General features: G+C 42.7%; 1 protein-coding gene across 5 annotated transcripts in view; it reads right to left on the bottom strand.

The window, feature by feature from the left end:
• The window catches only part of TAOK3 (TAO kinase 3), a 194736-nt gene that overhangs the window by 174232 nt on the left and 6037 nt on the right, over positions 1–14467 (bottom strand). For 3 of the 5 annotated variants that reach the window (XM_029619813.1, XM_029619812.1, XM_029619811.1), the window contains exons 2-4: positions 13430–13516; positions 1515–1723; positions 422–493 (exon numbers count right to left, since the gene is read on the bottom strand). In XM_029619813.1, coding sequence (XP_029475673.1) covers positions 422–493; positions 1515–1634 — 192 coding nt within the window. In that variant the 5' untranslated portion in view covers positions 1635–1723; positions 13430–13516. The remainder of the gene's footprint in view (positions 1–421; positions 494–1514; positions 1724–13429; positions 13517–14467) is intronic. The other 2 variants (XM_029619815.1, XM_029619814.1) reach the window with 1 other exon arrangement.

Below are 14467 nucleotides of genomic sequence, written 5' to 3'. Positions count from 1 at the left end.
TAAAACAAATTGGAGAAAGTATTTTTCTTCACCCAATGCACAATTAAGCTGTGGAATTTGTTGTCTCAGCATATGGTCAAGACAAATAGCATATCTGAGTTTAAAAGGTGTTTACACAAGGTCCTGAAAGAACAATCCATGAACAATTATTAGCCAGTTAGACTAGGACAAAGCCCTCATTTATTCCTGGGCTCAAGCAAGAAGAAATGGATCTATTCTTTGAGATCTGCCGGGTACTTCCTAAAGATCCGGACTGACCACCATCTGAGACAACATACTGGGTTCGATGGACCCTTGAATAAAACATTGCTGTCTTTACTCATGGTTAATGAAAAAAAAGATACATTTAACAAATTATCAGCTATCAGACATTTAATGATATAAACAGCAAAAGAACGAAACAGAATATTGCTAGTCCTACCTCATGTGTCTGCTTTCCACTATAAGACATTTTCTTAACAGCCACAACTTCATTAGTGGCAGCATTTGTGGCCTATGAAAGAGAAACACCAGCAGTCACAAAGTGATTATTGTGCTCTGAATCAGGAGGAGTAAATATTCAAGTCATTTGTGAAGTTATATGTATCATTACAAAAATTAAAGTGTAAATCCTAGGAAAAACAAACAAGTTTGCTTTAAAAATTAAATTAAAAACACAAAATCATAGGATTACCCTTTTACAATCTTATTTTTAATTCCAGAAAAACTGCAATATATAATCACAACTACATACACCTCATCTCTAATCTGGGTGTCTTCCTGCAATTAGTGTTATCAGAAGCATAAATAAAGTGAGCAATAAAAAAAACTACAAAACTGTGTGTGTGGGGGGGGGGAGGGGGGTGGAACAAGGAAAGTCTTTACACATAGAATTTACATTAGTGTCAGTAAGGAGGAAGAGACGTTTTAAATACTTATTTTTGTGCAGTAATTTGAAACATTTTAACAAAAAACAATTTAACAATTGTTCTATTATTTTTGCTAGTATTACTGCTTCACCCTTGACATAATTTCATATCTAATTTAGTTTCAGTGCTCCTTGGGTATGCCATCTAGGGCTAAGTTATAAAGAAAGAAATATAAGGACCAGCTTAGCGGCTCAATGTCAAGTCCTGCAGAGGTTCTGCGTTCAGTTGCTGGGCCAGGACTCTGGGTGCAGTTTTCCTAGCCCTGAGGGAGGTAGAGTCCCAGCCATTATTCAGTGGTGACACCTAGTGGCCAAATTCAAGGTTTATGTTCATTCATTCCACAAGGAGCTGTGGCTCCTTGTCTGTGGCTCCTGGTTGAAGACTAGCTGCAATGCCTAGATCAATTAAGTTGAGGGGATATAAAAATGGGAGGAAAAATGTGATGTCGTTGCAAAAAAAAAAAAAAAAAAAAGTTAATGTCACCGTAGCCCAACAGCGGCTGGTTTCTGTTGAACTGGAAGCCCAAAGGAGCAGGATAAAACTGCCATGCTCCCCTTCCCCTCCCAAAAATGGAAAAATCAAGCCAATTTAATTAGCAGTACTTACAAAATAGACAGCTCCAAAACTTCCATGTCCAATTTCATGTAAATCAACAAAAAGATCCTCGGGGTCATCCTTATAAAACAGGTCAGCTATTTCGGGGTCTCTTGGCACCCCTCTACGCATATTGGATGCTATTATGACCTTCCTTGTTCTTTCAATTCCCAGTCAGTTTTGGCCTCCATTGAAAGCCATTTTGGCTTAACGTTCAGCACCTGAAAAGTGGAAGTCAAAATTACATTTGTTATTTTGAGATAATTCCAACATAAGTTCTTAAAGACAGAAAAAAATGACTGACTTCCAGCAAACAGTCAGGCAGCTGGGAGATCTCTCCCGTTACCGCAAGTGTTTTGCTTTTTAATCAATGTTCTGCTTCCACAGCAGCTTTTCTGTTTCTGTTGCTAATGCTACGTTCATGCTTTTATTCTGCACAGCTTCTTTTCTGTTATACTGCCAACTGGTGGTTAGCCAGTATTCAGTGCAGCTGGCTCTAAAGGGTTAATTTCTGACTGGAAGCAGGGGTGCCTGGGAGTTTTTGGCTAGTGTTTTCAGTCTTCTCTGGTCAGTATATGGCATCGGTGGCTAACCTGGCCAACTCTGCAGACTTCTCATTTTACCTGTTCTTATTTCTGTGGCCCAGACTAAGCTTATCACTGTTATCTTCAGTTTATGTACAGTAAGACATTTGTTTTGCCTGTTAATAAAGTTTGAAGTTAAAGAAGCAGCCTCCTCGGTCTGTGAGTAAGGACTGAGTTAAGCTTTCTCCATAAACAAGCATAACAAAGAGCTACACAAGTGGCATAACATATGACAGTGTCAGGTTGGTCATTTTTTGTCTCATAGCTCATAAGTTTTAGACCTGCCTTTGAGCATACACAGGTCTTTTTGCACTAGCTCCTTTTTCGTCCGCACAGCAAATGGTTGAACTTTTGTCTCTCAGTATCACCACAATACATATTTTGAACGTAGGAGAAAACAACTTCAGATAACAAAGAAAAAGCAAAGCCCTTTAAAGAAACATAAGAAGTGTCTACACAAGATGTCCATGCTGGGCTTACATTCATTTTGTTTAAAATACCTTGAACCTGAGCCTGCCTGCAAGATCTGCTGCCATTCTCCGCGTGCCAACAGGCGGAAGGACAGCTGAGACCCGGGGGTCCTACGCTAAGGAAACAGGTACCGTGGGCCACTAGCTGGCAGTGTAGCTGCCTGGTGGTACCAGTAATAAATAAAGAAAGAAATATAAACACATGAGGGAGGCTAGACTCACATGCATCACTAATACCCTTCAGGTATTTAAAAGTCTGCATCATATCTCCCCTGTCTCTTTTTCCTCTAGGGTAAGATCAATGTAATTTGCCCAAAACATATTTCTTCGCCTGTCTTCAAGCCAGATACTATGTGGCGAGCCTGTTGAAAGAATTTGGAAAAATATTTTGTCCTACTTCACTAGCAACAATTCTTGGATCTGTGTGAGAAAAGAAGGTGAACAAATTATCTTCTGCCTCAAAAGATTACCAATGATTCACTAGTGGATTAAGTGCAATACTGGATTACTTTCTGGGGATTATGGTATCTACAGCACATAGACAGTGGTTTGAGAATATCACTAGTGTTATGCCCGGTCACAGACGGCTGCGACCCCGTGTACTTACTTCCTACACTGCTTCTCCTGCCCTCCCCGGGGCTGCTCGCGGCGCGGGCCAGCTTTCACCGCCAAGTTCCCCGGGACTCCTCATGGTAGCCTGGACGCCGCCGCCATCTTCCTCGACTTCGGGCCTTCCTAGGCGTGTGCCACCAGGCCCATTCTTTGAAGCCTCCTCGATGGGAACCTAGGTGCGTCCCCGGTTGATGACATCATCAGACCGGTGTATTTAAACTCCACCTTCGCCCTCAGCTAGCCGACTTGGCAAGAAGTTCCTTTCGTTTTCAACTACTGCCTACATGTCTGGTACCCGCTCCTCCGGGGCCAGTGCACGCATTGGGGACTCACTCTCCTTGCCTACCCCGCTCCTCGGGCTGGCTCTGCGTCTCCTGGGTTCTAACCTGCAAGGCCTCCTGTTCCTCGGGTCTACCTCTGGGACACCTCAGCTGAGTTCTACAGTGGGACTTTCCCGCTCCTCGGGATTGCGCCCGCAGCCTGAACAAAACTGTCTGTGCCTCCCGCTCCTCGGGACTGCGCTTACGGATTACAGTGACTACCAGAGCTTCCCTGTTCCTCGGGATAGCGCTCTCTGGCTTTCCTGGGACTTGTGTGCATCCCCGCTCCTCGGGGTTGCACCTATGTACTATATTGAGACTGCCTACACTTCCCCGATCCTCGGGGGCGGTGCTACATCATCACTAGAGGCTCAGCTCGGGCTTCCCTGTCCTGTGGGCTGGCCTACAGTGTTACAGCACCTTCCTTCGCTGTGCAGCTCCTCCCTTCGGGGTAGCCCGCCGGAGTACCTCCTGTTTGGCCAAGCCTCCCGTCTGTCTGGCATTCCTTCCAGCAGGGTCCCTGCCCAGGTACAGTTTCCACGGGGGTCCTCTCCTGGTGCCGTGGAACATCTCCATTGCCTCACCCAGAGCTCTCTGCTGTCTCTGACCTCGCCTCCCGGTGATGCAGACCTGTGGGGGTCCTTCCCACAGGTAGTAACAACTTGCACCTCAGGCCAAGGGCCCACATACCCACAAATCATAACAACTAGATTATCTCTAGATGCTAGGAAATATTTTTTAAAATTCTGCATCATAGTTATATTGATAATGTTAAAATATTTACATTTGGCATTGCTGAGAACAATTTATGTAACAGATGCAAAATATAGACAGGTTTTCTTCTTCATAAAATTACTCTTATGCCATTTGGTCTTGCCCTTTTGGGATAAAATATTTTCTCTTATAACGGAGATAACCTCCTGGCGCCTGTCATTTGATGGGCGTTTACGGCTATTGGGATCACCACAATTTAATTCTCCTCTTTCAAAAGGATATCAAAAATTTGTTTTTGTGGCTTTGTTGTTGGTCTATTTTACTATTCTAAAATATTGGTTGCAGCAGGAGGCTCCCTTTTTTAACATGGAGGAATAATTATGGCAGAATGGACACATACTGAAAGACTAGACGCAATCTTTATGCAGCATTCTCTGCCTAAAGATATTCAAAGGCATGGGCCAAATTTTATGATTTACTGCCTATGGATACACAGGATAGAATTAAATCATTAGGTTTTACTACTCCATGGGGATCTCCATAGTGTTCCTTGACTATTATATCTTAGCTTTATATTTTATATTTTTGTTTCTGTAAGAAAGCATGTGGGATGTGTATGGATGTCTTGTGTATGACTCAGTTGAATGGGCTTCGCTCATTTAGTTCCTGATCTAGCTAAATTGGTTTGACGTCACTATCACTTGTTCCCGCCCACAGCGGTAGGTATATAATCAGCACTTTAACATGGCGGATCCTGCTGCCAAAATATCGCTGCAGCCAAGTAGCAGAAGAAGCGGGCAGTCTGGAAAATAGTAAGTTATGGCAACCTACAGCTTGCATTGAGTCTGTCTTGAACATGGGATATGTTAACTCTGCTTTATCAAATTGCAGCACTGGCACACTGCGGCCCCTGAAGAAGGTTCCCCAGAAACACGAGCCGTGTCGGGCCAACACGCCAGTACCGAGTCCCTGACTGCAAAACAGCAAAACATGCTACGATAAGTGTTTATCCTTTCTACTGCCTATAATACTTTGTAACTGACGAGTGAGACCTATGATTATAACTTTGAGACGGTGTACGCAAAGCTTATCACCGCACTATTGAACTATTGGCATTTAGGGACTAATTCACCAGTACCCTGCCATAGTATATATGAGGTCTCATTTATTCATCAAACTAACAGGCTACGGCAAATACTGATGGTATAATATGATGTTGTTTTAAATAATTGTGTATGTAATGTGCATTACTATATGCTATTGTTAAAATAGTTGTATTTCTGAAAATGTGTATATTCTTATACAATGGTTGAGATTGGCAATAATGTTTTGTATTGCTTGGTGAGCATAAGTTGTACTCATTTTTTTTTTAAAATAAATATTAAAAAAAAAAAATAATCACACAATCTTCACCTACATGAGTGCAGTACCCACTAAGTGATTCTTTGCAAACGCTATGCAGAACATATGGTGTTTCTTCAGCAGTAGCTTCCTTCTTGCCATGTTTATGGAGTAATCTTGAAATTGCTTAACAGTCAAGATTTTCCCCAGTCTCTGTCAAAGACCATTCTACTTCTTTTAAAGTAATCTTAGGCCTCACAGAAACCTTCTGCTGCAGTTCCCTTAACATATGGCTACTTGACTTTGGAGAAATGGCCCAATCGCAGAAGTCTCTTAGAAGTGCCAAACTATTTCCACTTTATAATTGTAGATCTGACAGTGATCCAAGGTATACTCAAAACACATTGAAATTTTCTTATAGCTGTCCCCTAATTTGTATCTTTGAATAATTTTTACTCCAGAGTTTTGCCAGCTCTTTGTTCAACATGTTTTGACTTTTGCTTCAAATTCACTTCATACAACAGAAACAGTTTGATTCTGCATCCAGGAGTATTCAAATCAGCTCAATTATTGTGACTGGTCACAAGCAGTCTCTATTTAACTTATTATGGGCCTTAAGGTAATTTTTTGAACCAGAGCTAATTTGGCTATAACATAGGGTGTGCAGACTTATGCAATCAAGACCTTTGGTATTTTAGTCAATTACTTTTGAAATATTTCCAGAATGGTTATTTTATAATGAAAATTTAGAATACATTTGTAGAGATCAGTGAAAAACTATTTTAATTGATTTTTTTTTTTTAGACAGCAGAATGTGAAAAATGTAAAGGGGTGTGAAGACTTTTGCAACACACTGTAGCTGGATCCCTTCCCAAAGATGTACACAGTTGGCCACTGTCAACATATATCAAGGGTGGCCAACTCCAATCCATTACAACCATAAACAGGCCAGATTTTCAGAATATCTACAATGAAAATGCATGAGACAGATTTGCATACATTGGAGGCAGCACATACAAATCTATTTCATGCATATTCATTGTAGATATCCTGAAAACTAGGCCTGTTTGTGGCTCTCAAAAACTGGAGTTGGCCACCCCTGGCATATATAAAACAACTGAGCCCACAACCATCAGGTTCCTCAGGGGTCTAAGAGATGCTAAATAGTATGCTTGGGTGAATGACTGACCCCCTTGGGAATCCCAGAGTTCAATGACCCAGGGCACAAAAAGGCAATTCCCAAGGTTAACTTGTTGCATTCTAGTAGAGAAACATCAAACAAACCAATTAAGTACCATCCCTCCGATTCCTCTCTTTCAAATGTTGTAACACTATTTATTTATAAACAAACATTTGATATTCTGCCTTTTACCAAGAATGGCCTCAAAGCGGATTACAATCAATTTAAATCAAACAGTGTGATAGTTACAGTACCAATACAAGGTTTTACTTCATCCTGGATCAAAGAAAGGGCAACGGGGGCGGGGGTGTTAGGAAGACGGAGTCTTCGACTAGGAGAATGTAATGCCTGCAGCAGGATCAAGGATCTGGAACAAGTGTAAGAGCGCAGGTACATTTACAATAAGGCGCAAGAATCCCATGGTGTTTCAGTTACAGACCTTGCTCAAAGTTCCGAGGTCACGTCAATACGGCTTAAAGTCTCTATTGTGGAAGGCCTGTTCGAACAGCCATGCTTAACTTTTTTCCAGAAAGTGAGATGGCACTGTTTGAAGCATAAGGATAGTGGTACTTTGTTTCTGAGATTTGGTGCATAGCAGCTTGAAGGCACAAAATCTTGTACAAGTCAATATGGCAGTAGCCAGAGGGGAGGGAAGGAAAACAGGACCATTTGAGAGGATCAGAATTCTCTTGTGGGAGTGTATGAGAGAAGAAGTTGAGAAAGATACTCAGGAGCCTTTTTGTTTATGCTTTCAAAGATAAAGTAGAAGGTTTTGAATTTTATTCTGATTTCTACTGGGGGACAGTTCAGTTGAAGCAGGATTGGTTTTGTGTGATCAGAAGCTTTGGCTGCTATCAAAACTCTGTATTCTGTACAAGTTGAAGGCATTTTAGACTGTATTGTGAGATGGCACTAAACAGAGAATTTCAATAGTTAATTCAGTTACCTATTACTGCAGTTATCACAGTAGCTATCATGATTATCAAGGTAAGTTGATGGATCGATGTAGGTACATAAAACATGTCTTTACCACTTTTTAGATGTGGGTTTCCATCAAGAGGCTGTGATCAAGTTGGACCCATAAGCTTCATGCTAAATTCTTAGGCTGTAAGGGGGTACCTGATAAGGCAGGTAGAGATAGAAAGATATGGCTTTAGCCAGAGGAGTTCTGATTTGTAGGGATTTAATGTGAGTTTGTGGTTGTGAAGACATTGGGCTGCTGCTGTAAATAAACTGTTGAGATTAGCAATGGATGAGGTATACTCAGGTCTCATTTTGATGCACAGTTGGATGTCATCTGCAAAAAAATGACTCACTGTATTGATCACCACTAAATAATCAAATCTTCAGAATGTTAGCCGTGTTAGTCTGGTATAACAAAAACAACAAGAGGCAGGCGGCATCTTATAGACTAACCAATTTATTGAGGTATGAGCTTTCAAGGACTGAGTCATGCAACCAAGGAAGTGGGCTCTGCCCTGGAAAGCTCATACCTCAATGAATTGGTTAAGTCTATAAGATGCCACCTGCCTGTTGTCATTTTTACTACATAATCAAGCATCACAAGAAATTCTGATCCCTGCTCTTAGATCTGCTAACGCTAGCAGCACAGCCTCAGCCCCACCAGAGCAGGAGAGAGAGAGCAGAGCACCAGACATTCTCTCCTCAGGCCATAGGAGCAGAGTGGGAGTGTGGAGCCAAAAGGGTAGAAACGATGAGCAAGACCGGGGGACCACTAACCCCAAGCCTCAGAGTAAGTAAGGGTACTTGAAACTTTTTCTGTCCTTGACTACATTTAAAAAAAAAAAAAAAAAAAATTACTTCTGCGATGCTTTGGGGTTTTCACTTGGTTAAATACCAATAGCAAACATGCCCCGTTTGTGTGGATGCTTACTTAGGGCATTTCCTGTTTCCCTACACATAGTTGAGATTCTCTAGAAAAGAGCAAAAAAGATATAGTTTTACCAAAAAATAAAGGACTTTAAGAAAAAAAAAAGAGGCATTTTTTTTTCTTAAACTGTGTGTGTGTATGTGTTGGCAAACCATGCACACAGGATCCTGTGTTAAATGGATTCCTCCCCTGGATTACAGAAGGGAGAAGAGCAAAAGTGAGAGAGAGAGTACGTGTGCATTTGGACACCCAAGGCAGAGGATCCCTATCTGGGAATACAGAGTGAGCACAGGGACAGAGAATCCACTCCGCACATGACAAGAGAGACAGTGAGTGCAGACTATGGATTCATTCTCTGGGTCCTGGAAGTAAAGAAAGTGGTATTTCAAAAATTGAAACTAAAACTTGGTGATTTTCACATATATCCACTTAAGCATTTATATATTTAAAAGCGTAAAGGCCCATCAAAAAAGAAAGCAGCAAAAACATGGAATATGCATCCCTCATACTCCCAAAACATCCCTTTTTCTCCACTACAGATAGACAATGCATGTACTTCTTATAGGGGGTAAAAACATATATGCTGTTTAAGAGTGCTGCCATCCCACAAGCATGGCATACGATGTTTAGAAGTATTCACATGCGTAAACATATGTGCACTGTGGGAAATGCATAGAAGACCAAAGATTTTAATTGAATTTCTACTTTCATTACAATTCCTAAGGAACAATTCTGGGTGGATACAGAAAAAAAAAAAAATTTACACCTTAAGGAAAATCAAATGTCTTAAAAAGGAGCACAAAAATGCTCATTTTTTAGCATGACTGATGCGTGACCAACACAAAAAGCCAGCACATTACAAATATAGGGAAATGAAATTCAATCAGTACTTTTTGGTTAGACATCATCAGGCTAGAAATTGCAATAAAAACACGTGCATCATTCATTTAGAGAGATAAAGGAAAAAAGGGAAAGACCCACCTTACTGGTAGCACTTAGATGCACATAAGGCAATTTTCTGGCACTGTCTCAGAAAACATGGCACAATACCCTGCTTCGTTTACCACCTACATTTTATTTCAAACTGCTTTAGAATACTAGGGAGTTGTAAGAGCCACATGAAAGGCTCCCTAAAAGTCAAGCAAAGTTGTTTACCTATGATAGATGTTCTCTGAAGATAGCAGTTTACAAGTCACACAAATGAGCCATGTTACTCTGTGTGAACTTATATTTCTACCAGAGCTTTCTAGAAGGCCTAAAAGACCTTTACTGCACATAAGAGGGAGTTCTTATGGCCTGGATTGGCCATTGTTGGAAACAGGATGCTGGGCTTGATGGTCCCTTGGTCTGACCCAGTATGGCATTTTCTTATGTCACCGTTCCCAGACTTCCCTAGCCCCACGCCAAGTACTTTAAAGAACATGACTAATAGTTCAAAAGGAGGCTTCATTAGTTGGAAAGGACTACATTCAAGCCCCACAGAACAAGTGGCTTTTATACTAGGGGCTTGCTATGCAATAGACCTTTCATGAAACAATATAATCAGTGGATGGGTAGAGATCAGTTTGCTGTTTAATCGAGTATGGTAAGCCGCTATACAGCTGAGGTGCACTTGTACAGAACAGATGGCGAGGCCAGAGTCAGAAAGGTGGAGTATTTCAGCAGATACTTAGGCTCACATGAAAATGGGTTCAAAGTGTTTTGATGACATCATTTGAAATACCTGTGCCATATGAAGTCTTAACTTCGTCTAGTGGAAAGTTTTCTAGAGGAGACCAGTAGGACTACAATTTCAGTAGGTGAGTGGAAATACTTCATCATTGAGTATTGAATATCCTAACTATGAGATTGAGGGCTGAAAGGTTGGGATGGTACAATGTCCTGTCTTCTTGAGTCAACAGTGGAAGGTCTGTTCCTAGATGTGTTGTACAAGATATGCATACCAGATCTGTCTGAGTCATGCAGATTAGATGAGCACAGTCATGTGAAAGACCTTCTGCACCATTCTGGCAATAAGCAGTAGTAGTGGGAAAAGTGTACATGAGTTTTGTCCCAAATCGAGGAGGAAACAGTCTTGAGCTAGCCTGTGATCACTTGGTAGAACTGAGCAAAACTGATTTAGTTTGTGTTCTGCTGTGAACAGGTCCACTGACAGTAGACCGCATAAGCTGAAGAGTATGTCAGATTAACTGCTGAAAAGACTACTTGTATGATTGACACACTCTGAGTCTACCTGCCTGTGTGTTGGAGATACAGGGCAGATAGGTGGCTTGTACGGCAACTCGATTCCTCTCCACCCAATTCCAGATTTTCAGGGCTTCCTGGCAGAGAAACAATGATCCTGTTCTTCCTTGCTTGTTGACATAAAACATTGCAGCCTGGTAGTCAATTTGAATCAGGATGCTCTTCTCTTGCAGATGCACAAAGGTCGATACAGCATATCCAATTGTTCTCAACTTTAGCAGATTTATTTGATAGTGGCTCACTTGAAGAGTCCAGATGTCTTGAGTTTGAAGGGTTCTGGAGCGTGCTTCCCACCCTTTGGTGAAGGCATCCATCGCCAAAACCACTGGATAGGGGAGCAAGCGAAGAGGGGCTCCTTCCTTGAGAACTCACAGGTGTAGCCAACTCCTGTTTCACAGGCGCTGTGATTTGCACTTGAGATGTTAGCAACTGAGTTACTTAATTCCATTGGGTATGTAAACCCCATTGGAGGTAGATGTGAAGACGGGTCAACAGAACCACATAGATAGTCCTTGTTCACATGGCAGCAGTTACTAGGAGCTATCTGGCAGTCGAGCATGGAGAAGGGAGGAGGTTGTAGATAAGCAATGTCATGGTGTTTGCTCATTTAGGAGGCAAGAATGTTCTTTCTTGTATTGAATGTATCTAAGATCCGATTAATTTGAGTCTCTGAGTGTGCTCCATGCTCAATTTCTCAAAGCTGATCAAAAAACCTAAGCATTGTAGAAGAGCTACGATCAAGCTCAGAGAGTGGAATCCTTCATCCCTTGAGTTTGCTCTAATAAGCCAATCATCCAGGTATGATAAAACCTGAATTCCCTGGTGATGGAGGGAGATGAGCTGCCACTACCACAAGACTTTTCTTGGGGCTTAGTAAAATCAGAGGAAGGTCAGTCTCCCTGGGCCTCTAAGCAGCACTGGCACAAGTTAGACAGCCTCTCCGGCGAAACACACAGTCAGGGGACTGACTGTCTGAATTATCGATTAAACAAGCCTGAAATTTGCCACTATTACCCTGTGGACCTTTTTGGACTATTTGGACAGTATCATGACAGCTCTGCGCACATTCATTTCTATGAATACAGAGTCAGCTATGTACAGTCTTACCATCATTGCCAGCCAGTTTCTTTTGTGTGTGTTTATTGTATTGTTTTGTTGTATTTTGTAATTGTTTTGATGAATGTTTTATTTCTGTAAACCATTTGGTTAAGTCTTGATGTGGTATATTAAATGTAATAACATGAAATGCAAATGAGCCTGAGGTTGGTTGGGGGTCTGAGATGGTGATCAGAGGTTAGCTGGCTGACTATGGGAGGAGGTCAAGGGTAGAGGCTGGCTTGCTGGAATGGGCTGGCTGATGGGGGTTTGTATAATTGGCTGATGGAGAGGAAATTGTTGGTTGAGGACAGGCTGGCTGTAGTGACAAGGGTTGCTGATTGAGGGGAAATGAAGGGTGGGCATGCAAACTGGTGGGCCCTGTGAAGGCTAGAGAGTGGGAATGGAGTAGAACCAGTGTAGGGGGGCAGGGACACCTTCTCTTCACCCAATCAGGTGGTTTCCTTGAACCCAGAGACTTCTCTCTCATATCTCCCCTACCCCTCCATCACCCCCTACTTCCCACTCCTATTCTTCTCCCCCCATTCCTTCCTTCCCTGGTCATCTTCCCCTTCTTCTCTCCCTAGCCTTGCTTCTCTTGTGGGTCAGGGGGAGGAAAGAGGGAGAATGGTGTAAATAAGCTGCTGGGCATAGAGAAAAAAAAAGAGGGTTTGGAGGATAGTTTGTGCTGGGGTAGGAAGAGCAAAATACCACAGGAGAGGGGTGGGAGATGTTACTTTGGGACCACTGAGCCCCTACTGTTGTTCTTATGGGTGTAGGCAGCACCCATATAACATCCCCCACTCTCCATGAGAATGGGGGCTTGGCATAAGCATGGGAGGAAATTTATTTCTGTTTTTAGTTTTCCAGTTTTGCACTGCATGGTGTCTAGTTTCTTGAGTTTTACATTTCAGTTTTTGTCTGGCATTTGTAATTTGTGGATCTACTTTGGAATTTGCTGGACACTTAACACCCAGATTGGCCACTGTCGGAGATAAGATGTCAGACTTTAGTCTGACCCAGCATGGCACTTTTGTCTTATGTGGTCAGCAATTCTCTATTTGCTAAAGGTCTGTCTGTTTTCTACAAGTGTGACTGAAGTATTCTGCTAGTGGGTCCTGCAGCAGTCTTGTTCGTTCTGTTTTCTAACAAGAAGTGTATTGGTGTTCGAGGGCCTCCTATAATATTTACTGTTCTGCCTTTTCATAGATAGGGTTATTGCTGTTTGGAGTCCTGGGAGTTAGTGCAGCTATGGTATGGCAGGTTTGCTCTATTTGTGCAAAGTGGTAATGTTTGTTTGTTTTTTTTGCAAGATTTTATAGTATTTCACAATGTGTTAGGGCGGAGCTCAACTGGTAAGCATGGCACCCTCAACAAAAAAAGTGTCCGCTGGCCCTGCCCTCTTACATGAACACAGTGAATTGTGACAGCTCGGTCACAGCTGTGTAAAGTGTTTGTGCAACACACACATAGTACCTTTTTAATTGTGGCACAAACCATAATCTATGGCTCAGACCCATTGTAGAAGGATCATTTCTTCTGCTTGTTTTCTGTACAAGTTATCTGTAAAAAGAAAAGAAAACTATTTTACACTATATTTAGTATGCACTTTCATTTTTTATTCAAAAGTTTTCCAGAAATACAGCAACAGCTATAACTACACAGTAGTATGCACTTTTTATAATACCAAATCATCAGGCCGATACAGTAAGGACGCGTTAGAAAGAGTGCGGCAGTGCCGGGCGCACCCTCGTTAGCCGCACGCACAGTTCTGATCACATACCGCTCGATACTCTATTTAAATGGCATGCAAATGCAAGCCGCGTCCAACCCGCGTCCATGAAGCGCAACCCATTTTACTGTATAGGCGCTTTATACAGCGCCTATACAGTATCCTGGGTGCGCTGGTACCTATCATTTCAAATGTCATTTGAAATGACAGGTACCAGGAAGTGGATCCCAACTTTAACCAAAATAAAACCTAAAAACCTAAAATCCCCTCCTCCCGAAGCGACTCGACATGTAAAGTATTGTGAATAAGTGTAACCAAAGTTAACTTACTTTTTCTCTTTCTTTCAGCCCTTTCAGCCCTCTCTGCCCTCCTCCGGAGGCGCGCGCCGCGGCTCCCCTGCCTCCCGGGGGGAGCCGACGGCGAAAGCGGCTTCCAGCGGCCCCCGCCGGTGAAGACGGACGAACGCACGCCCGTAGTGCACGGGCGCTCAAGCCAGCGAAGCGTATGAACGTGCGCCGTGACGTCACGCACGCCCGTTCATGTACTTTTGCTGGCTTGAGCGCCCGTGCACTACGGGCGTGCGTTCGTCCGTCTTCACCGGCGGGGGCCGCTGGAAGCCGCTTTCGCCGCCAGCTCCCCCCGGGAGGCAGGGGAGCCGCGGCGCGCGCCTCCGGAGGAGGGCAGAGAGGGCTGAAAGGGCTGAAAGAAAGAGAAAAAGTAAGTTAACTTTGGTTACACTTATTCACAATACTTTACATGTCGAGTCGCTTCGGGAGGAGGGG

The sequence above is a fragment of the Rhinatrema bivittatum genome, chromosome 11 (genome assembly GCF_901001135.1).
Source record: "Rhinatrema bivittatum chromosome 11, aRhiBiv1.1, whole genome shotgun sequence".
Taxonomy (NCBI): Eukaryota; Metazoa; Chordata; class Amphibia; order Gymnophiona; family Rhinatrematidae; genus Rhinatrema; species Rhinatrema bivittatum.
This window is presented reverse-complemented; position numbering and strand designations above follow the sequence as displayed.